Source organism: Lipotes vexillifer, unplaced genomic scaffold (assembly GCF_000442215.2).
Source record: "Lipotes vexillifer unplaced genomic scaffold, Lipotes_vexillifer_v1.1 scaffold1080, whole genome shotgun sequence".
Taxonomy (NCBI): domain Eukaryota; kingdom Metazoa; phylum Chordata; class Mammalia; order Artiodactyla; family Lipotidae; genus Lipotes; species Lipotes vexillifer.
Genome location: NW_006770524.1, coordinates 263,049 through 285,385, shown reverse-complemented (window position 1 = coordinate 285,385; position 22,337 = coordinate 263,049). Strand labels below are relative to the sequence as shown.

The 22,337-nt window shown below is 46.5% G+C and overlaps 1 protein-coding gene and 1 pseudogene across 1 annotated transcript in view; one reads left to right on the top strand and one right to left on the bottom strand.

The window, feature by feature from the left end:
- Positions 1–6,777: 6,777 nt before the first annotated feature.
- Positions 6,778–22,337, top strand: part of LRRK1 (leucine rich repeat kinase 1) — a 117,095-nt gene continuing 101,535 nt past the window's right edge. The window contains exon 1 of the mRNA XM_007446137.1: positions 6,778–7,010. Coding sequence (XP_007446199.1) covers positions 6,911–7,010 — 100 coding nt within the window. The 5' untranslated portion in view covers positions 6,778–6,910. The remainder of the gene's footprint in view (positions 7,011–22,337) is intronic.
- Positions 19,561–22,337, bottom strand: part of LOC103083252 (60S ribosomal protein L39 pseudogene) — a 29,025-nt pseudogene continuing 26,248 nt past the window's right edge.

Genomic DNA, 22,337 nt, shown 5'->3' with positions numbered 1-22,337 from the left:
AAAAAAAAACGAAATTGCCTTGAGAAAACCATAATTCAAAAAGAGTCATGTACCACAATGTTCATTGCAGCACTATTTACAATAGCCCGGACATGGAAGCAACCTAAGTGTCCATCGACAGATGAATGGATAAAGAAGATATGGCTCATATATACAATGGAATATTACTCAGCCATAAAAAGAAACGAAATTGAGTAATGTGTAGTGAGGTGGATGGACCTAGAGTCTGTCATACAGAGTGAAGTAAGTCAGAAAGAGGAAAACAAACACCGTATGCTAACACACATATATGGAATCTAAGTGGAAAAAAATGGTTCCGAAGAACCTAGGGGCAGGACAGGAATAAAGACGCAGATGTAGGAATGGACTTGAGGGCACGGGAAGGGGACGGGTAAGCTGGGATGAAATGAGAGAGTGGCATGGACATATATACACTACCAAATGTAAAATAGATAGCTAGTGGAAAGCAGCCGCATAGCACAGGGAGATCAGCTCGGTGCTTTGTGACCACCTAGAGGGGTGGGATAGGGAGGGTGGGAGGGAGACGCAAGAGGGAGGAGATATGGGGATATATGTATATGTACAGCTGACTCACTGTTATAAAGCAGAAACTAACACACCATTGTAAAGCAACTATACTCCAATAAAGATGTTTAAATTTAATTAATTAATAATTAATCAATTAATTAATTAATTAAGAGGGAAATTGAATTGCCCCCATCCCCGCGGGCTATGTCAGCTCCCTGGTCGGCGCACTGGGCGTGCGCTTCCTCACGGTATCGCTAGATGGCAGAGCCGCGCGCCTTGCAGGGGGCGCCTCACCGCCATCGCCGGGCTCACCCAGAACAGTGGACGCCACGCCCTGCAAATTATTAGGGACTTTTCGGTAGCAATCATACTGCCTCCCTTTGCATACTGGAATTAGAACCGCAGTGGTGAAGGCAGGATTGCAAAACTGCACCCACCCTTTTGGAAGGGCGTCTGGTCTAGGATAGTTGGAGAGGCAGCCTCTAGGGAGCAAAGCTAAGCTGCCCCGTGGCCCCCTCGGCAAACAGGGGCCCAAGGAGCTTGTCCAAGTGGTCACTGCCTGGATTGTCTGCAAGGTCATAGGTGGAGGTGGGGGTGGGGGTGGGGCTGCAGCTACCCGGCTTTTGTGAAATAGCAGTGGTGGCAATTTGTCTCTGTTCCTTGAAAATGTTCCCAGTCATAACATTACATAGGAGGAGCCTGGGGTGCGGGTCCTGCCAGGGTGCAGAACCATCCGCTTTTTTCCAAGCAGGTTTCTCTTTCCCCGGTGGAGCCGAATCCGATGCCTGCCTGCAAGCATGGACTTGCATCTTTATGATCTGCGTTTGGATAATGGCCTCAATGGTAGTAACATACTTATATTAGGTTGAAACATAATAAATTGCCTACACTCCCTCATGTTTATCTACCACACCACCCACCAAAAAAACAACAGGCAATTTAAAATGATTCACCAGTGACATCTTTGTATATATCCATAATTAAAGTAGTAAATTCATGTGGTGGAAGGGGTTCCACCTTCCACCAAACTGGAATAGTTTGCAAACTATTAAAGCTTTAAAATTACATATTTCTAGTCTGCTCTATAAAGAGGTGTACACAAATGAATATTCCCGTCTTTTTAATATTTACTGCCAGAATCTACGACCCACATACACTAGTCAGAAGTTCATCAGCGAATCTTGCTGCTGAGCGGAACAGAGGGGCAGGGAAAGCTGGGTTGAGCCGAAAACCAACCAATCTCACCGCTGCTCCTGCCCCGCGTGGAGAGCAGGGTACCCAAACTTGGAGGAGACCTCGCGCTAGAAGGTCTCCCGCGGGCCCTGTGGTCACGCGGGCGGGAGCAGTGAGTGTGATCACCCGGGGTTTACGGTGAGGGAAACTGAGGCTGGGGGCCGCAGGGACTCCTCGTGCCCATTGTGGGGAGGCCTCTCAGCGGCTGACCCTCGCCCCGCTCGCTCTTCGCGCCGCCCGCCGCCCGCCCTCCTCAGGATTGAGGAAGTGCGTCTGGCCCGGCCCGGCCCCGGCGCGCGGCCCGAGGCGCAGGGGCGGAGGGCAGAGGGGCTGCCCGGCCCCGATCCTCCGCTGTCCTCCCGGCCCGCGCGCAGCCCCGCGTCCCAGGCGCCCGCGGCCCTGCCCGCAGTCGCCGCAGGTAAGTGCTGACCCGGCCCGCGCCCCGTCGTGGACCCGCAGCCTCCTGCTGCGACCCCGCGTGGAGCCCAGGGCCCTGCAGTCCAGGCCCGGGGCGCGGGCGATCCCGGGCTCACGGCCCCGCCGCCTCCCGCCGCGCTCGCGGGGTGCCGGGTGTGTGGGCCCAGGCGGGGAACCCGAGGCCTCGCGGGACGGTACCGGGGCGGGGGGGAGCAGACACCAAGCAACAGAAGGAAAATACACCAGGACGTCTACACATTTCCTCCGCCTTGGGAGAAAAGCCCTTGCTTCAAGTTGGAGCGGGCCGTGCGAGCACGCGTGTGTGCGGGAGTGTGAGTCAGAGTGTGTGGGTGTCGGAGAGGCACTGCCCGGGAGGCTCTCTGCCGGCACGGCCTGGCAATGCAAGACGGCCGAGCGCCTTCGCCCTCTTCTAAGTCCGGTGCACGCTTCTCGCCCGAGGGTCCGGATAAAACCCGCCATCTCCTTGGTGGTCTCTGCGGCCGACCTTCCAAGGCGGGGGCGCAGTGCGGTCGGGGGTGGGGGAAGGCTGGGGGTCGGAGGGAGATGGTAACGGCGGAGTATAGGGATCTCTGCGGTCGGTCCACCCTGCTCCTTCACGTTCTGAGGCCATGAAGTTTTGCTCCCACAGGCACATCCCCCTGCAAGGATCAGAGAAGTAGAAAAACAGGAGCGTGCAGTTTTGTTTTTAGCGAGCCTCTCACCAAATGCAGTTTTGAGAGTTTGCTACTCACTCCCATTGTATCCAAATTCCTCGGGCATTAAAGGGGCAACTAGAATATACAAGATTTTGAAAAGTGTTTAACATTCAACTCCTTTTGTGGTCTGACTTATCTTTGTTTATGTCCTGGGAGAATAAAAAAATTAAGTTAAAAACATACAAACCTCACACCTAATGTGTCCCTACAGGAGGTTTGGGGATCTGCCAAACCTCTCCCTCCCCCAGGCTTCCACACCTCAGGGAGTGCCCGTAGTAAACGCAGATGCTCAGATAAAAAACATGGGAGTTGTCTTCCATCCCATTCCCTCGTCCCTTGAATTCAGTTGTTAGCAAGCCCTGTTGGGTCTGCTTCTCACATGTGTCCAGGTCCATTCCCTTCTTTCTCACCACCCTGCCTAGTGCAAGGTACTAGCTTCTCTTTCCTGTACAATTGCAGTACTTCCCGTCCCCCACCCCCACCCCCATTCTCTGTTTGGCAGCCAGAGTAATTCATTTTTTGAGAAAAGGTAAATTAGAGAGTGTCTGTCCTCTGCTTGGAACCCTTCAATAGCTTCTTCTTGTGCTTGGCATGAAATCCAGAAGACCTCCTTCCCTGCATATCCCCCAATTGATCTGGCCTCTGCCATCTCAGACCACCTGGCCATTGCCCCCCACCCACCCAGCCACCCTCGCCAAACCCAGCCTCACTCTTACATCCCTCTCTCTATGTCCTTAGGGTTGCCACTGTCTGTGTTCCTACTTTATCTGTTTAATTGCTCCTTTAATTTACCTGGAAGTCTCTACTGGCACTCCAGGTGTCAGAGACACTTCCTATGTGCCTACCTTGCTCACTGTTTCATCTTTACTCCCAGAGTTGTCCAGGAGGCACCAAATGCATGCAGGTATAGAGGCTGAGTGGTGAATGGACAGCCTTAACTTGTTTGTGGCTTTAGACTCATGAAGGGCTTCTGTTCTCATCTGGGATTGAGAACTACACATTTCTCCTGTTTGTAGCTCTGTAATATTTTGATGTCCACAAATGCATTAAACACATTTTGTAGGCAAACCAATATTGGTCAAGGGATGCCAATAGTGCAAAGACCACGCGCCAACCATCTCGACCAGGCTTTTCAAAAAAGAGCTGGATGATAAGAACATTTCTAACACATTTCATTTGCAAGTGTCTTCCAGCTCTTTGGCAGTGGCAGCCCTTTCCAAGCCTCCTGAAAAGACAAGTGAGCAGGTTCAGGATGTTTCTTCCATGTCAGAAAGTTTACTTACTTAACTGTGTCCTCCCCACCAGCTGTAAGTTTCATGAACTCATGAAGCTCACTCCCCTTGGAAAGGTCCCAATAAAAACATTTGTAGAAGGAATATCAGGTTCCTTTTTTTCTTTTCCATCAATGGTGAGGTTTTAAAAATTATTAAAATAATTACTATTGCAGGACACTTCCTGAAACCCTCTTTAGGATATATATACTATAATGTAAAGAAAACATGTAACTTGCAACCATTATTTGTTGCGTTGATCGGAACCCAAAAGAAGCAGGAAGAAGCAAAGATCCTTTAGAGGGCAAAGATTGAGCAAAACTTGAGTTACTTCATCTTAAAACTTCTACCTTAGAGTCTAAGCCAAAATACAAATTATAACTGAAAAACTGCTCCAGTGGCAAAATCCTCCATTGGTAAAATGATTTTCAAAAGGAAACTGAAAATGAAAAGGGGAACAAAATGGCTGGGTGAAGGTTGGCCTAAAATATTCTTAAGATTTTTTTTTTAACTTAAAAACATATATGGTAAGACACTTCTGTTTTCAGAAGGAACATCTACTAGCATTTGGATTTTTCAGGTGTTGTTGGGTATAATTGGTAGCTGATATTGAGAGGCGTTTGAAAGCAGATAACAACTGTGCGCCTTCGTTTCTGAATGTTGCTGTGTGATTTGGAGCCTTTATTTTAAAACGGAGATTCTGTTTTGCTACTTCTCCCTGTCCCCGCTCAAGTTGATTTTCCTAATCAGGTTTTGCAATTTACAAAGCTTTGATTGTCTCCTAAATAGTGTCCAGATTGATCATTCCTTCCTTCCTTCTTGGACTTTTCAGGCTCCCAAACTTCAAACATGGATTTTCCCAAGTGTGGTTTCTCTAAACCTTTTGCTCTTTAGTTCGGAAAGGTGCGGGCTCACAAAGGGCAAGACCTCTGGTTCAGGGCTTTCCCAACCCCACCTCCCCTTGCCTATAAGAGTACAGACCACCTGGGCCAGGAGCCTGATTTCCAGGCTCTAAGATGAGAAAGTTCCGGTGCTCTCACAGCCTTGTTCCGGAGCTTACTCAGTGCCCACCCTGTTCAGGGTACCTTCTAGAACCTGCTCACTGGGGAGACAGTGGGTCTGCCCTCTAGCATTGATTTTCTGAGCTTGTGTTTTTGTTTTTTTTTTCTGTGTAGCATGTGGGGTCTTAGTTCCCCAACCAGGAATTGAACGCATGCCCCCTGCATTGGAAATGGGGAGTCTTAACCACTGGACCACCAGGGAAGTCCCCTTCTGAGCTTGTTAATCAGAGGGCAGGTGGGAGACCCTGCTGGCTTCCCAGTCCTCCCACTATTATTGCAAGTAAGAACCACCTCCAGTCCTATTGTAGAAAGTGTCTGCAGAAACTTGACCTTGCTGGAAATGTCACAGCAACTGGGAAAAGTTGCCTGGGTGCATCTGTTTTTAATAGATGATGTTGTCTTAGGCATCATTTACATGACCTTAATTTTCTTTTTGGACTACACTATCACCCTCTAATTCAGAGTTGTCTATCTCAGAGGACAGCTGCTGATTACACCATACGTTTTATGTCTGTACTATAGACTCCACATGAATGCTGGGAGAGACACATGCATTTCATATGGTCATCCCTTCCCATCGAGCGTTTCACCCCAGGCCCTGCCAAGCTGAGCCTGGATCTCACCCTCAAGGTGCTTCTGGTCATTTAATCAGCATAGCAGCCTGTGTCCTTGTGTCAGGGACCCAAGGTCAGTGGGAGCCCAGCATGCGAGAGCAGTGCCTTGCCTCATCACAGTCTCCTTAGTCTTAGGAGATGTGTCTTAATCTAACTCAGAGTTTCTCTGGATAATTCTCGGCTGTGATCGGCTGTCCTGTGTGCTGTAGGATGTTCAGCAGTGTTCCTGGCTGCTACCTGCTAAATGCCTTTAAGCACCCCCACCCCCAGAAGTGATGACCAAAAATGCCTCCAGACATTGCCAAAGGTCCCCTGGGGTGGTGGGGGCAGGTAGGATGTAGGGAGCCCCTTTCTGTTATCTCCCAGGGCTCAAACTGACTTGGGTTCATAACCGGTACCAGTGCCTTCCAGACCCTTCTCTTTGAGATTGCTGCATGATTACCTCTTTGTCATTACATGCCCACCTCTGGGCTTCCGGGAGAGTCTGTCCTGGGCAAAGGGAAGCCTTATTTTGCGTACGTGTGTGGCTGCCCCACCCTAACTGGAGCATGAGCCCCGCAAGGAAGGAGCCTCATTTGGTTGTCTTGGTGTCACCGTGCCGGTGACTATGAATATGTGTAGATGGAGCAGTGATTGAGCCCTTTACCAGTATGTGTTCTACAGTTGTTTGGAGTATCTGGACTCTTCTCAGGCAGATTGGAGAAGCTGGGCAGATTGGAGCCCAGCTGTGAGGTGGGGTGGGGGAGCTCTGTCTTTTCACTGCCACCATCTGACCGGGTGTGACTGGATAGATGGAATGTTAAGAGAAGTGTTGCAAAAAGGGGGAGGGGGAACACCAATGCGTATTTACGTGACCTTATAAATAAGTATGTGCTTGGGTGCAGGAAGTTACTTGACAGTTAAGAAAAGCTTTCTGACTTGATGTTTTTTCACCACTAGGACAAGACAGCTTTCCACTCAGCCATGACGCTGTGTCTGTGACTTGGTCCACCCTGGACTAAAAGCCATGACTTAGTCCACCCCTCAGGGAGCCCCTGCTGCTGTGACCACTGCGGCCACCTCGAGGCTTGATGGTTGGAATGTCTCGGCGACCACCCAGCATGTACTGGTGTGTGGGGCCAGAAGGGTCAGCCGTGTGTCCAGGACACGCCATGGAGACCCATAACAGCGGTAAGGGCAGGGCTGGCCAAGCCTGCTTTGCATGTTCTACCTACGAACAATGGGTTCTCAACCAAAGGATATAAATTGCCAATTATTTGATGAATTGTATGGTTTTTCAATATAAAACATATCATGGGATTCTCACTTAAATTCTAAACATTGAAGGAGCCATGGGACAAAATTTATGTGGACTTAAGATTTATGTGGATCTTAAGAATCAGGGCATCATTTCATGTTGGTTAAAAAGATTTTTTTAAATGAGGATTTGGTTTTGTGTTCTCACTATACAAATAATACGTTTATTAAAGAAAAATTGAAAAAAGAAAAAAGAAGTAGAAAGAGTAATCACCCAGAGTCCCACTGCCTTAAACACAGTTAATATCTAGGTATGTTGTCTTCTAGTCAGCTTCTCTGGGCTGCAGGGACTTTGTTTTAACTTTATTTACTTATTATAGTGTATATACTTCAGTATCCTACTTTTTCCCCCTAACTTTGTGTCAGTCGCCTAGCTTGTGGGATCCAGGGAAATATCATCTTATTTGGGTACACTGTGCAAAATGATTGACCTAATTCTTACTCTCCCACTGGATGTTTTGGGACATTTGTGTTGCTTTTAGTTTCTTTCTTTGTTTTTGCGGTACGCGGGCCTCTCACTGTTGTGGCCTCTCCCGTTGCGGAGCACAGGCTCCGGACGCGCAGGCTCCGGAAGCACAGGCTCAGCAGCCATGGCTCACGGGCCCAGCCGCTCCGCGGCATGTGGGATCTTCCCAGACCGGGGCACAAACCCGTGTCCCCTGCATCGGCAGGCGGACTCTCAACCACTGCGCCACCAGGGAAGCCCTGGATGTATGCCTTTTTTCAGTTGCTTGTTAGGAAGGCCGTGTCTTATTAGCATGAGATCAAGGTGACGTGCGTGGAATGCTATTCCTGATTTTGGGTAGAACCTCTTTCCAGGGCACTCTCAGCTGCAGTATCCCATCTGCCTCTCCTCAGCAATCCTGAGGAATGATGGTGGGGGCAGGGATGCTGGGTCCTTCTGGGGCTCACTGGGTGGGTGGCTGTGTCATCTAAAAAAGCCCCAGAGGAGACTCTGCCCTGTCCTCGTCCTGGTCAAGAGCTGGTGGATCTCCACCCTGGCCCCCAGAAACACTGGGCAGTGCCTAAAACTGTCAGTGCACAGGCACCCCCAGCTCCACTGGAGCAGCATCCTGGGGGTATTTTTTAAAAGTTCTTGCCTCCCCACCTCCACGATCCTACTGTGCAGCTGGGGTTGAGAATCAACTGGTCTAAATGATTTGGACCAGCAAATTAGAGCAGCATTTCTCAAATTGCAGTATATACTCCAGTTCCCTGGGGATCTTGGTGAAATGCAGATTCTCATCCTATGAGTCTGGGGGCACCGAGAATCTGCGTTTCTAGCAGGCTCCCAGGTTGTGCCAGTGTTCCACCAACAGAGAGGCAAGGCTGAGACCTCAAGGTGCCCAGGAATCCTCACTGACTCTTACAGTTCCTAGGGACCTGGGTCAAGGGACCCTGGACAGACCTGGAACCAGCCCTGCCTCCAGGCCTGAGGTAGGACAATGACCAGGGAATGTTCATGTGCATGAGAGGCCAAAGTGTTGACACTCCTAGCCCTCATTTTTCTCCTTTGAGGTCTGATTCTGAACTTTACACTACTCCTACAGCCAGTTGCTTCTCCCTGACAGCTGTGATCACCAGGTGGGAGGGAGCAGGCTCAGAAAGGTCTTTTCTGCCTCAGGGGCCTCTTTCCCCAGTGGAATCTCAGGACTCCACACCTCCCTGTTCTGGATGATCCTCAGGACACACACAAGGCTTGAGGAGCCTATGAGAATCATGCAGCCCCCACTGGTACTGTTCTACTGCTTAGGGCTAGAGGGTACCGACAGGGGAGGTGGTGTCTTGTGAACCCTGATGCTCAGGGATGTGTTTATGCATGGAAGAAAACACATACACACAGAGTTGAAGAAAATGAGAAAAAAGTGACCTGAAACACATTGTAAAATTCTGTCCTATGGCTCAGCATTATGGAAATTATGAAGAAAGTACAAATTTATGCCCATTCTCCAAGAGTTGAAAGGTCCCATAGGTGGTAGCCAAGGAGCTGAGTGTGGAGGGCATGCCCTGAGACCCCCAGGGATGAAATCCTACAACACTCCCCTCCTGCTGGCAACGGGCTGCTTACATTGCTTAGCAGCCCGACATCAGTCCCCTCCTGGCCTCTTGCAGCTACCCTTCAGCTCACCTGAGAGCAGTGAATGAGGGCAGCAGAGGACCCACCCTGCTTTCCTGCCAGGTCCAGGGGAAGACAGTGACACCACGGGGACCTGTGTGGGTACTGGGAATGCTGAATCCATTACCTGGGCTCTGGATTAAGGAGCCACTACTAACTACCTGTAACCTAGAGTGATGTGTACTTCTGTCACTGTCTTGTTTAGAACCCCACAGCCGGTTTATGACTGTTTCCTTTCACTGAGTGAGAAGGGGTGGGGAGACACTTCTGGGACTCACACAGTGTGATGAGGGCTCAAGAGCCTGTCTGTGGGGTTCATTAGGCCTGCATTCAATTCTTAGTTCTGGGTGACCTCAGCTGAGTGGCTCAACCTCTCTGAACCCTGATCCAGACAGACACAGAATCTTAGTGGGATGTGCCAATCAGCATCTATTTCTGGCCTCCTGGCCAGCAGGGGTCTGGGGGGTCTCTGCTGCGTGCTGCAGTCTGCACTCTGCTTCATGTGACTCCTAACCTCCTGAGACCAGCAGGCTGGCAGGGCGCCTTCTTCCCTGCCAGTTGCAGAGGTACAAGCGGGGAAAGCAAAAACATTCCATGTCTTCTAAGGCCTAGGCTCAGAGTGGCACGCTGTCGCCTCCATGCCTCTGCCCTTGGCCAAAGAAAGTCACATGGAGGAGCCCAAGTGAAGAGCTCCCTGCACGAGGAGGCCACAGCCAGGCTGTGGATTCAGGTAGAGGGGGAGGATTGTTGTCCATCATTCATCTACCATGATAGGAGTGGGTGGGCTTCAGTACTTTAAAATTGTATCTTATTTATGTATTTCTATTTATTTATTTAAGCAGCCCACAGAGCTTTTCTCTCATGAAACTTTACCTGGAGCCCCAGCCCACATAACAGCTATAACAGTGGAGTTGCTTTGATGGGCAGTCGTGGAGGGGTGGGGGTGGTGAATCCCAACCGCTGATCTTCACCTTGACCCCGGAGCTCTGTGGGCCCAATTTTAAAACATTGCATGTTGGATTTCATTTTCACAAAATAGAACTATATACACCAAGACCATAGCCTGGGAGCAGGTGACACTCAAAGAGTAGCACAGTCACTGGGGATTATAGCCACTGCTCTTTGCTTATACATAGGGGTACAATGTGCATGCGTTCTTTTGTGGTTGTTTTGCATTACTTTTGCAACTAGAGAATAATATTGCAACTTATTTTAAAAATTGTTTTCTCTTTAAGTACAGAAGTTTTGTGATTAGGATCCAACCTGTGTACCTCCTCCTTCATTGGGTGCTCATTTCCAAGATCAAATTTGCTTTAACTGGCCTCTTTCCCACGAATTTCTTTCTGGATTAAATGGGGCAATATTTGACTCCAGGAACCTGCAGCTGTGCCTCCCATGGGGCCCACCCTCTGAGTTCTGTCCCCATTGGATAAGCTGGATTTTTTTCTGCCCCACCTTCTCCCCAGAGGAGTCATGCCTCCCCTCCCCTTCCCCCCAATCCACCAGCCTCACCCCAGGGATGACCGTTGCAGACCTGATTCGCAGCACTGCCTGAGGGAAACTGATTGTCAGAAAGAGGACCAGTGGATACCCAAGTTATTCTCAATGTAGGAGCAGCTCTCTCACTTTTTATCTTTTTTTTTTTAATTTATTTTTCGCTGTGTTGGGTCTTCGTTTCTGTGCGAGGGCTTCCCCCAGTTGTGGCAAGTGGGGGCCACTCCTCATCACGGTGCGTGGGCCTCTCACTGTCGCGGCCTCTCTTGCTGCGGAGCACAGGCTCCAGACGCGCAGGCTCAGCAGTTGTGGCTCACGGGCCTAGTTGCTCCGTGGCGTGTGGGATCCTCCCAGACCAGGGCTCGAACCTGTGTCCCCTGCATTAGCAGGCAGACTCTCAACCACTGCGCCACCAGGGAAGCCCCAGCTCTCTCACTTTTTAAAAATCCTTGGACGATACCATGCTTTGGAAATAATGTTATCATTATACTTACAAGTAGAGTTAGGAAAAGATCCAAACTTTAATAAAATTAGTAAAAAACTTTTTACCTTTGGGCTTTTGGTAGTGGTCTTGTGTGTGTGTGTGTGTGTGTGTGTGTGTACTGGGTGTGTTTGTTGGTGCCTCTACCTGTTTTGACTTACACAATTCACCTTGTGCTTGTTGAGAATGGTTAACCCTTTCAGGGCCCATGAATATGTGAGTGCTTCTCCAACTGCCTGTGGTGCCATGTGGGCTATGTGTGCCTGTTCTATGTTTGTGCAGCACAGTTGTGCCCCAGAAAGGTGTGTTACAACCTTATTAGTACTGTCAGCATTCAGCTGGCCTTCGGTGCAGGAGGAATGTTTAGAGCGCATGGATGGGTTCAGAGTGTGTGAGCTGAGAGAACGAGGGTCAGTGAGATACTGGGCCAGGACTGTGGACCCAGCCAGTTTGACAAACATGTCATTAGACATTCTTCCACGTCTGTCTCACACCAGTCAGAGTGGAAAAACCTGTCCTGTCAGCTAAGGTAAGGCTCCTGGGGAGCAGAGAAGTGAGGAAACTTCTAGATAATTCAAGCTAAGAAAGCTTGGTGAGACTCTTCAGGATCTCACCAAGGGTGAGAGGCGCTTGGACAGACATCATCTGAGGTGGTCCACATCCCCCACCTCTCTGTGAGTGGTTCTGACTTCCGCTGCCTGCCTCTCACAGCATGGACCAAAGAAGGAGAAGGAACATTCCGGAGGGCCTTCGAATCCTAGGTTTTTACATAGCTACTTCCAATGTCCTTTTCTTCTTCCTTTGGCTTTTTCAAATCTGTTTTGAAAATAACTTTTTAATACAAGAGCCAAGTAGATTTGCCTGAGTGGGGGCTCTGCCTGCTTTCCAGAAATAGAAATACGAAATAGCGTGACTAGGAAGTGCCCCTCCGGTGGCAGCATGCTTTCTTAGTGAGCCACTGTAGGAACTCCTACAAGGGGCAGATCCATCGTTTTGTGTGCCTTTCAGAGTGTAACCACCAGCCCACGTCTTAAGCTGTTCCTGGACTTGGTGTCCTGCTCATGCCTGCTGGGAGGACAGGGCTTTGCTAGGACTGTGGTCAGCAGGGTGCCCTCTCCAGCCTGGCTGCAGGAGCAGCACTGGGCCCCCCAGGGACCGTAGGCATTGTCCAGTAAGGAATCCCTTACTGAAAGAGGTGAAAAGGAGGGAAGCTGTGTGGTGGCCTAGGTTGCAGGAGAAACGGCCATGGGCATCCATCCATGTGGGAGCAGTTAACACAGCTGTGCTTCATGCCTGCAAAGTCCTGCCCAATGACAGAAGCTCTGGGTTTGATGGGGCTTTTAACATTAACCTAAATCTGAGGCTTAGATCGTTTGATTATTTGTTCGGAATATGCTTGCTTACTTCTAGCAACAGGGAGCTGACTCCTTCTCAAATATTCTAGCCTTTCTGTGGGCTGCTCTGTCGGGAAGTGTGTGCTGCTGCAGAGGCCAGTCCTGTCTCCACTGCCTCTAGCTCCACCTGCCTAGGCTGATTGGCATCACTTAACCCTTTTCTTGAAATAACTAACTTTGATGCCTTGCCCTCCCTGTGGATTCCTTTTTAGGCTGAGCAAACCATCCCACTGCCTTCAAGAGCAGGCAGTCTGCAACGTTACACATTTCACTTGGATATCACCAAGCTTTTGCTTTTTAGTCTGTGGACTAACCGTAAGGCCATGACCACCTGGGCCCAAGGGAAGAGCAGCCTCCCACCCCTTCCCTCCACCCTGTGTGGGTGGGCTCTCTGGAGCGCCCCATCCCCCCACCCCATTCCAGGCAGCCAGAGCCTGAAGTTCACCCAGGGCCTCAGCCCACCTTCCCCTTCCCATTCCCCACATTTGCCCCTGACTCCGTCACCAGGGCAGCTACTCAGTGGCCAGGAGAGGAGATTTTCTTTCCAGCTCTGTGCCCTGGCCTCCACGAAGAGGTCAGTGGCCTGTGAGCAGGTGCCTGCGTGGATGTCCCCAGGCCCCAGTGCAGAGGGATAAGGACTTTCTCCCACTTCCCTGGTTTCCTGGTCCACATCAGCCAGACTCTGAAGAAGCCATAACTGGGATTTTTATGAAATTCTTTAACTCTGGGAATTGAGAGAACTAAATAACATATAAATTATCACACCCGATAACATTTAAGTCCAAACTCTAGTATATGGATTTCACACACATTTTCAGGAACCCTGATGAATGAAAATAGGGGCTTCCAATATTCCTTAGAATTCCCAGTTCCGAGTCTGTTCACCATCCTAGCCGCCCCTGTGTTCAGTTCCTCCAGATTCTACTTAACCATCTTGCTATTTATTGACGTTTGTTATAAAGAATAAAAGATAAAAAAGCAAAAAACAGAAGTGTGCATCTCAAGCAGTACAACCCTTCCTAAGCCCATAACCCTGATGTTATAGAAGGAATCACACATTAGTTAGAAATTATATTTTCAATTGTAAATAACTTTTTAGGATTGTACTTCATTTTGCTAATTCTTGCTATGTTTGTGCCTCGCAGCTTTTATGTCATCTACATTGTCCAGCATCCAGTGGCCAGGCATGTCACCAGGTGTTGGTTTAAAATCAATTGCTTACCTATTCATTTCAGGAGAACCAAAGCCAAAAATAACTTAGTTGGGGCACTTTGAATTTTTCAGCGAATAGAGATATTTAAAGGCATTGAAAAATTTAGTCCATTATTTTGAATGTAGAACCAAGTGATGATGCAAATTTGAGGTTAGAATTTGAATACATTTTGTATTCAAGAATGACACTCTTCAAGTTCCTTTTAGTAGCTCATTTTGGACTTCAGATGGCCCTGTGAGCTCTTAGACAGGTGGGTGGCCACAAGTGGCCCACACCTGGGAGTTAGAGGTAGAAGAGGCCAGAGAAGACCCTTCAGGCTGTTTGCACCCCTCCCTTCTGCTCTCAGAATCAAAAGCCTCCAATGGGTGGTCACCCGTGTCCCCATGCAAACATCACCAGCACTTCTGGGTTCAAAAGCAAAAAACAAGCAAAGAACCCCTGCCTGATAGCGGGCAGGGGCCTCCCCGAAGTTATGAAAAAGTTACTTGTGTGTAATCACACACATTCTCATATAAAATCAAATGCCAACCTGCCCAGGTGACCACTGTTAGCTGAGTGTGTTTCTTTTCCATCGTCTTCCTACACTCATGTCCACACACACACAATTCTTTTTTGTGTATATTTCTAGGTTTACATGCATGACATTCAATTGTACATGCGTTGTGCAACTTTTGTTTACTTGAATGATGTATGTCTTGGAGTCTTTTTCATTTGCATCAAGTTCCATAGTGTAACTACAACAATATTTATTTAATCAGTCTGCTATTAAAGTGCCTTTAGATTCTTTCCATATTTTGCTTCTTACCATAAGAGTTGAGTATACCCCAGCAGAATGGCAGGATCAAAGAGTAAGCACATTAAAAATTATCAAAGTAATACACAGCCCTGGTTAAAGAAGCAAATGATACAGATGGACTATAAGGCAAAGCCCCAGTGGCAGCTCCCAAAAGTGTCTCTATTTCCTGTTTCTGGTTCTTGTTCTTCAGGTCATCACCATTTCTCTACATAAAGAATATGCCTGCACATTTCTCTTGCTCCATCCGTTGAGACAGAGTCTGCTGCCTGCCTGCCTGCCTGCCTGCCACGATAGAGGACAATTTCTTTCCCCTTGCACCACACCTCCCAGATGCTCCCTCCCACTTAATTCTATCAGTGTGGACTCATCTCTGTGTTGCTTTTGCAACATTAAATGATATGTTCTCATTGCTATGACTTGGCCTGGGGACTCAGTGTCATCCATGTTCTGTGGGGCTCAGGAGACGCACACCTCTTCCCTACTTTTTACCTCCACCTGGTTCCCAACTCTTACTCAGAACTCTTATTTTTTTTTATTTTTTAATATTTTTGCGGTACGCGGGCCTCTCACTGTTGTGGCCTCTCCTGTTGCGGAGCACAGGCTCCGGACACTCAGGCTCAGCGGCCATGGTTCACGGGCCCAGCCACTCCGCGGCATGTGGGATCTTCCCAAACCAGGGCACGAACCCGTGTCCCCTGCATCGGCAGGTGGACTCTCAACCACTGCGCCACCAGGGAAGCCCAGAACTCTTATTTTGAGCCCTCATTTACCTGGAGCACATGAGTAAGAAAACTCAGAAAGGGCTGTGGTGGCACATGTGAGACTCGGTTTTCCTGAAAGCATCTTCCATTGGTCTTCCCCGTGATCCCAAGTGGAAATCATTTGTCTTTAGACCTTGGAAGAGCCTGCTCTGTTGTCCTCTGATGTGGTCTGATTCTCATTGCTTTGTGGGTGACCTGTTTTTTCCTCTCTAGAAGCCTTTAGAATCTTCCCTGTATGTCTGGTCTTCTGAAATTTCATAACAAAAGACCTGGGTGAGGGTCTTTTTCCTTCATGCTGCTTGGTACAGGGTATGTCAACAATTTATCCCTTTCAGGCCTGGAAAAGTCCTTGTATTTTCATTGATAGTATTATCTTCCTCTGCTTTTTCTCTTTATTGTTTTGATTTGTTTGCTTTTCTGGAACTCCTGCTGCTTATCTTTTCCCTCAGGTTTTCCAAACCTTCTTAACTTCCAGAAGCTCTTTCCTATTCTTGATTGTTTCTTTTCATAGCATTCTGTTCCTGTGACATATATGCAGTGTCTTCTTGAATTCTCCTGAGGATCCTAATAGGCATTTATTTTATTTTGATATCAATCTTACTATCTTCTCAGTTAATTTCTTAATTTATTTCTTAATGCAAATTCATTGATTAAAATAAACATTTTTACAATGAATTCCAGATAAACCAATAATTATAGGATTCAAAGCATTATTAGGGAAATTTGCAATCAACTAGAAGGCTGTTACCAGAGCTCTGGAAAGAAGGCCCAGGGTAGCCCAGGACGGTGGGGCAGGAAAGGAAGAAGAGGATGGAGTGGGAATCTTTTCTGAGGACTTATGTAACAAACTACCCCATAACTCGCTGGCTAAAAACCACAGCAGTTTATAGTTTCCCGGGATTCTGTGAGTCAGGAATCAGCAGGGCTCAGTGGGTGGTTCTTCTTGCCTCACTCACATGTCTGATAATTCGGTGCTCCTCACTGTGACTGCTCTTCCCACATGCTCATCCAGACGTCCACCCCCAGCCTGTTTACAGCTTAGCAGTTGAATTCCCAGAGCTCAGAAGCAGAAACTCTGAGGCTTTACTAAGGCTTATGCCTGAACTGTCTCTTCATCACTTCTGCCGCCCTCTGTTGGTCAAAACAAGTCAGAAGGTAATTCCGGATTCCATGCAGGATGGGAAACATTAGATTCCAGCTCCCAAAGGAAGGAATGCCAAAAGTTTGTGGTCATCTTTGACACAGCACACCACAGAAATCGATAATGCATTAGATCTGAGGAGTAAAAGGAAAAGGAATCAAGGATGTACCCACACTCAGATTTAACTGATATTAATATTAAGCCATTTTCACTTCAACAATTATTTTAAGAAGTAAAACATGACAAGAATAGTTAGAGCCCCCTTTGGAACTCTCCCTGGTAACTGCTCTTCATAAACCCCCAAAGGTAGCCATTATTCAAAGTTAGTATGGACATTTTGCCATGTTTTATACCATTGTTAATTATGTCAGTGCCTATAAATACGTAGTATTGTTTCTGTCCCACCAGGCAGTCCCCTCTGGTCAGCAAAAATTCTATAACATCATCTGCCTGGGTTAAGGAAGAGGCTTCATTGAGGGAGGAAATCACAAAGCCTGGGTCTGCAGGATGGGTTGCCTGTGGTCCCCAGTCTCTCATCCTCTCACAGGGAGGCTTGCCAGGGCATCTGCTGCATGGGAGTGGGTTCCAGTCCAGCAGAGGGTCCAGCATGGATCTCCACTCCCAGAGGCTAGCCTCTTCATGATGTGGCAGGGTGGGTGCTGGCTGCCTATAGGGGATCACTTGGGGCTGTAGGATGTTATAGAACCTCCAGGCACTAGACCCATGGAAACTGAGCTTGGATGCCATCCCTTCAGCTGGGAGAGGTGGGCATCCCTCAGCTGGCTCATTGTCCAGGTTTGAGGAGTGGCAACCAGAGTCACGTTTGGGCAGTCCTGCTCTTTTCAGAACAGTCTCCATGTTTAAGATTTTAAAATAAATATTTTCATACTGTGCCAATCTTTTTGTAATTTAATTTTTTAATCAACACTAAGTTTGTACTGTATAAGAGCTTTATTTTCCAAGAAGCTGGATAAAACCTTTTACCTATAAAACCATCTAGGCCTGGTGCTTTTTTATGGGTAGACTTTTGCATTATTGATTCCATTTCATTAAAGACTGTAGGTTTATTTAAATTTTCCATTTCTTCTTGAGTTAATTTTGTGAATACATTTTTCTAGATAGTCACCCATTTAATCTAGATTTTCAAATGTATTAGCATAAAGTTCCTAGTGGCTTCAGGATTTAAAATATGTTTTTAGATGACATCATTTAGTTTTCATAGATACATCATATACTCGATATAAAATTCAAAAGTACAAAAGGGAATACAGTGAAAAGTATTCCCTCCCACTCTGGTCCCTAGTTTTCCAGTTCTCCTTTCTTCCAAAGAATCAGAGAAAATAGTTTCCTCTCTCTTTTTTTCCCTCATAAATCAGTTTCTTAGGCCTAGATTCAAAATGGCTTTTTTCTTTTCATAAATCTTTAGCCTAGGCAGAATTTTGAAATTGTTATGTTTTTAATCTCAGTTTTTTTTCCATCTTTTATATTATGGAAAATTTTGAACGCATCATAAAAGTGAGAGAATACTGTAATGGACCTCTCTGTATCCATTGCCCCAACTTTAGCAATTATCACACATAGCCAATCTTTATCTATTCATATTCCCTTCTATTTCTCTCTAGATTATTTAGAACCCAATTCCAAACGTCATATGTTAAGAAGTGTTTAAAAAAGTCCAACTCAGTACATTTTATATACATTTTTTAAAATAAAAAATATGGGCTTAATAACATCAGATATCTAGTCAGCATTCTAATGCCCTTGATTGTCTCATAATTTATTTTTATCAATGGTTGACTTGAATCAGGTTTGTTACTGAGTCTCTTAATTTCTACCTTTCTCCCTCACTTCCTTTTTCCTTGCAATTTAATTGTTGATAAAACCACATTGCTTATCCTTTGTAGTTTCCCACAGTCTGGATTTTGGTGATTGCATCCGGTGTGGTGCTCCTCTGTGCTTCCATAGATCCAGAGGCTTGATTACATTCAGTAAGACTTGGCAAGAACACTAAACAACTAGTGTTGTGTATTTCCTATTGTTTCACCACAGGAGTCAAATTATGTCTAATTGTCTGCTGTTCAAACTTTTCAGTAATTTTGGTGTTGTCAGCATGATACTTCATCATAAAGGTTTTTCAGCTTTTCACCTAATGATTTTATCAGTCATCAATCGTTGCTTTATATCAGTTATTTCTTTGGGGTTGTGAAGTGGTGATATTTTAAGTCTACCATTCTTTCTTCATCTAGCTGAAATCTGTCTCTAAAGAAGGACTTTCTCCCATCAACTCTGTGGTACCTTGAGATAAGGTTTGTATGTGAAAGTCAGGATGAATGAATCGTTCCCTTATTTTAATTATTTCATTTTCTGAAAATGGATCAATCAATTCCCTCCCTAGCATCTTTCAAAGGTGACTGATAAAGTGTGTCCTTTTAATATTATTACTCACTCATGGATTTTTACTTTTTTATTTCTGATGCTAAAATTATTCATCTTTTGCCAGCTGAAGCCCCTTTGGGTTGGTTTCTCTATCTTTTGACATGACCCCAGGAGTCTTTGATAACATCCTTGATTTCTGATGTGACAAGATATTCCAGGCTCCTGTGGTTCAGTTCCTGTCCCAGACCTGCCATCTGCCATTTCTCATGATTTAATTCTCTAGTGTATATTTTTGTCTCCTTTCTCATTCCAGATATTGTCCGTACTTTTGCTACCCCCACCCCCGTTTCTTATTTTTTTGATCAATCTTTCAGTAAGATTGTTTTGTGAGTCCTTTGAAAGAAGCAGGTTTGGGTTTTGTTGTTGCTTTTTTTAGTTTCTTTGCTTTCTATTTATTTTTTTCCAACGAAAGATCTCACATTTATTACTGAGCCAACCCACTAATGCAGAAACATTGAAACAAAGAGGAAAATTATTTTCCCAGTAAAACACATCCAGCTGTCCAAATAGTAGTGGTTTGCAGAGCGATATGGTTAAGATGCACATGACCTTGATACAGCAAAAATACGCGTGCCATTTCATGTGTGATTCCTTATAGACCCAGATTGGGTCTTCTCCAATGTCTTCTCTTGGAGTTGTACCTGATTTTATTACATTTTCATCTGAATCCACTGGAGAATAAGACGATTCTGCTTCTGTTTCTTGGCCAGGAATCGCTTGATCCTGAAAGTCTTGGGAGAGGACAGGGTGAGGAACAGAGTTAACCACACACACCAAGATGGCGGACAAAAACTCTTTGGTTTCTATTTAATTAATTTTTTTTTTTTTTGACTGCGCCAGGTCTTAGTTGCAGGATGTGAGATCTTCCTTGCCACCTGGGGGATCTTTGTTGTGGCATGTGGGCTCTTAGTTGTGGCATGCGGGATCTAGTTCCCTGACCAAGGATGGAACCCGGGCCCCCTACATTGGGAACGCAGAGTCTTTTTCTTTCCTTAAGTTTAACATTGGAGTGGTTTATTATATTAGAAAGCTTCTGTAAGTCTCAGAACGATAATTCTTTTTTTTTTTCAGCATCTTTATTGGAGTATAATTGCTTTACAATGTTGTGTTAGTTTCTGCTGTATAACAAAGTGAATCAGCTATATGTATACATATAACTCCATACCCCCTCCCTCTTGTGTCTCCCTTCCACCCTCCCTATTCCACCCCTCTAGGTGGTCACAAAGCACGGAGCTGATCTCCCTGTGCTATGTGGCTGCTTCCCACTAGCTATATATTTTACATTTGGTAGTGTATATATGTCAATGCCACTCTCTCACTTTGTCCCAGCTTACCCTTCCCCCTCCCCATGTCCTCAAGTCCATTCTCTACGTCTTCATCTTTATTCCTGTCCTGCCCCTAGGTTCTTCAGAACCTTTTTTTTTTTTTAGATTCCATATATATGCGTAACCATACAGCATTTATTTTTCTCTTTCTGACTTACTTCACTCTGTATGACAAATCTAGGTCTATCCACCTCACTACAAATAACTTAATTTCGTTTCTTTTTATGGCTGAGTAATATTCCATTGTATATATATGCCACATCTTCTTTATCCATTCATCTGTCAATGGACCCTTAGGTTGCTTCCATATCCTGGCTATTGTAAATAGTGCTGCAATGAACATTGTGGTACATGACTCTTTTTGAATTATGGTTTTCTCAAGGTGTATGCCCAGTAGTGGGATTTCAGGGTCATTTGGTAGTCCTATTTTTAGTTTTTTAAGGAACCTCCATACTGTTCTCCATAGTGGCTGTATCAATTTACATTCCCACCAACAGTGCAAGAGTGTTCCCTTTTCTCCACACCCTCTCCAGGGAGCGCAGAGTCTTAACCACTGGACCACCAGGGAAGTCCCTCTATTTAATTAATTTTTGCTTTTATCTTTATTTTCTTCTTTTTCCTAAATTCACTCCTCCCCTCTTCAACTTCTTGAGTAGTATGCTCTAACTTCTGAGAACCCATCTTTTTTCGACTTGAGAATGTTTCTTATTTATTTGAGTACATGGTTCTGGAATTCTTATTAGACACGTTTTGAAAAACATCAAGGATCATCTTCCATGTCTCTTTAATTTTTTTGTCTGTACTTTAACTTCTTTGTGTCTTGCTGCTGCACCCTTTGCTTGGTTTTCCACGTTGCTGATTTGTCCTCTAGCTCTCTCCATTATACTCTGCCACCCACTTACTGTGTTTTACAGATCAACTCTTTTTTTTTAATCTCCTAGCTTTTCAGTCAATTCTTGTGTATGGATGCTGCGTCCTCCTGTATCTCTCCAAGACGTCAGTCATATTTATTCTGAGGTCTTGTTCTTGCTTTACTAACACTGGTACTAGATGGAGATGGGCCCCCGAGATTCTGGAAAGCCAGAACCCAAGATCCTGCTTAGGGGAGCTCAGGCACTGACTCAGTCTTTTCCTCCCAGATGAGGGTAGTCATTGCTGATAGCAAGTTAATCATCAACCAAATAGTCCAGAGTTTGTCCACACTCCATTATTTCAGTGACTGGGTTATTTGTGTAGGTTTTCCCACTGAGTAGTAATGTACGGGTGCAGCAAGAGATTCAGGGCTCTCAGATCTGGCAAGACCCTACCTTGCCTAAGCATTGTCACTGTCAACTGCTCACTTCCCCTTGGGGACTCTGAGGCCCAAGGGGGAACTGCGGTGGGATATGCCTCATCCTCTCCTGCCCTGGGGGGTCAACATGCTCCCAGTGGCACTGGGTCCTTGGCTAAATAAGCAGGGAACTCAATTTAGCTTTACTTTCTGTGTGTAGGGATGGGGGTGGGAGGGGTCTCTTCCTGCCCTGCTTGCAGACTCTGTTATCGGAATTGGGTGCTTCTCCTTTATGGCATTCATCTTCCTCAAATGTTTGTGGGTACATGGTTGGATGTTGATCTTTGTGTTTGGGATTCCCCATAGCTGTCTGTGAACGCAGTTTTGGTCAACGCAGCTTGCAGATAGGGGGGCAGGGAGACTGCAGTGGGCCGTCCTGGGGGTGCACCCAGAGTATGTCTTCTGGGTGGGGGGCTCCACGAGCTGCCTGAGTGTCACCCACCACCTAAGGTTCCACACTTCCTCTCTAGTGCACAGGGGGCAGAAAACTCTTCCCTCCACTGCCTGGCGCAGGCTGGAGAAAGGCTTACTGTGGGTTTTCCCTCTGAGCAGTCCCCCTGCTGGTGGCTCTGGGGGCCTTGCTTCCCATATGCCCTCCAGGCAGCCTTAGAGCACTCCTGAACCTTGCCTACCTCATGCACGATGGTTTCTGGACCTATTAGGTCTCCTTCTTGTTTTCTGTGTTCACATGGCTTGTTGAGCTTGATATATATA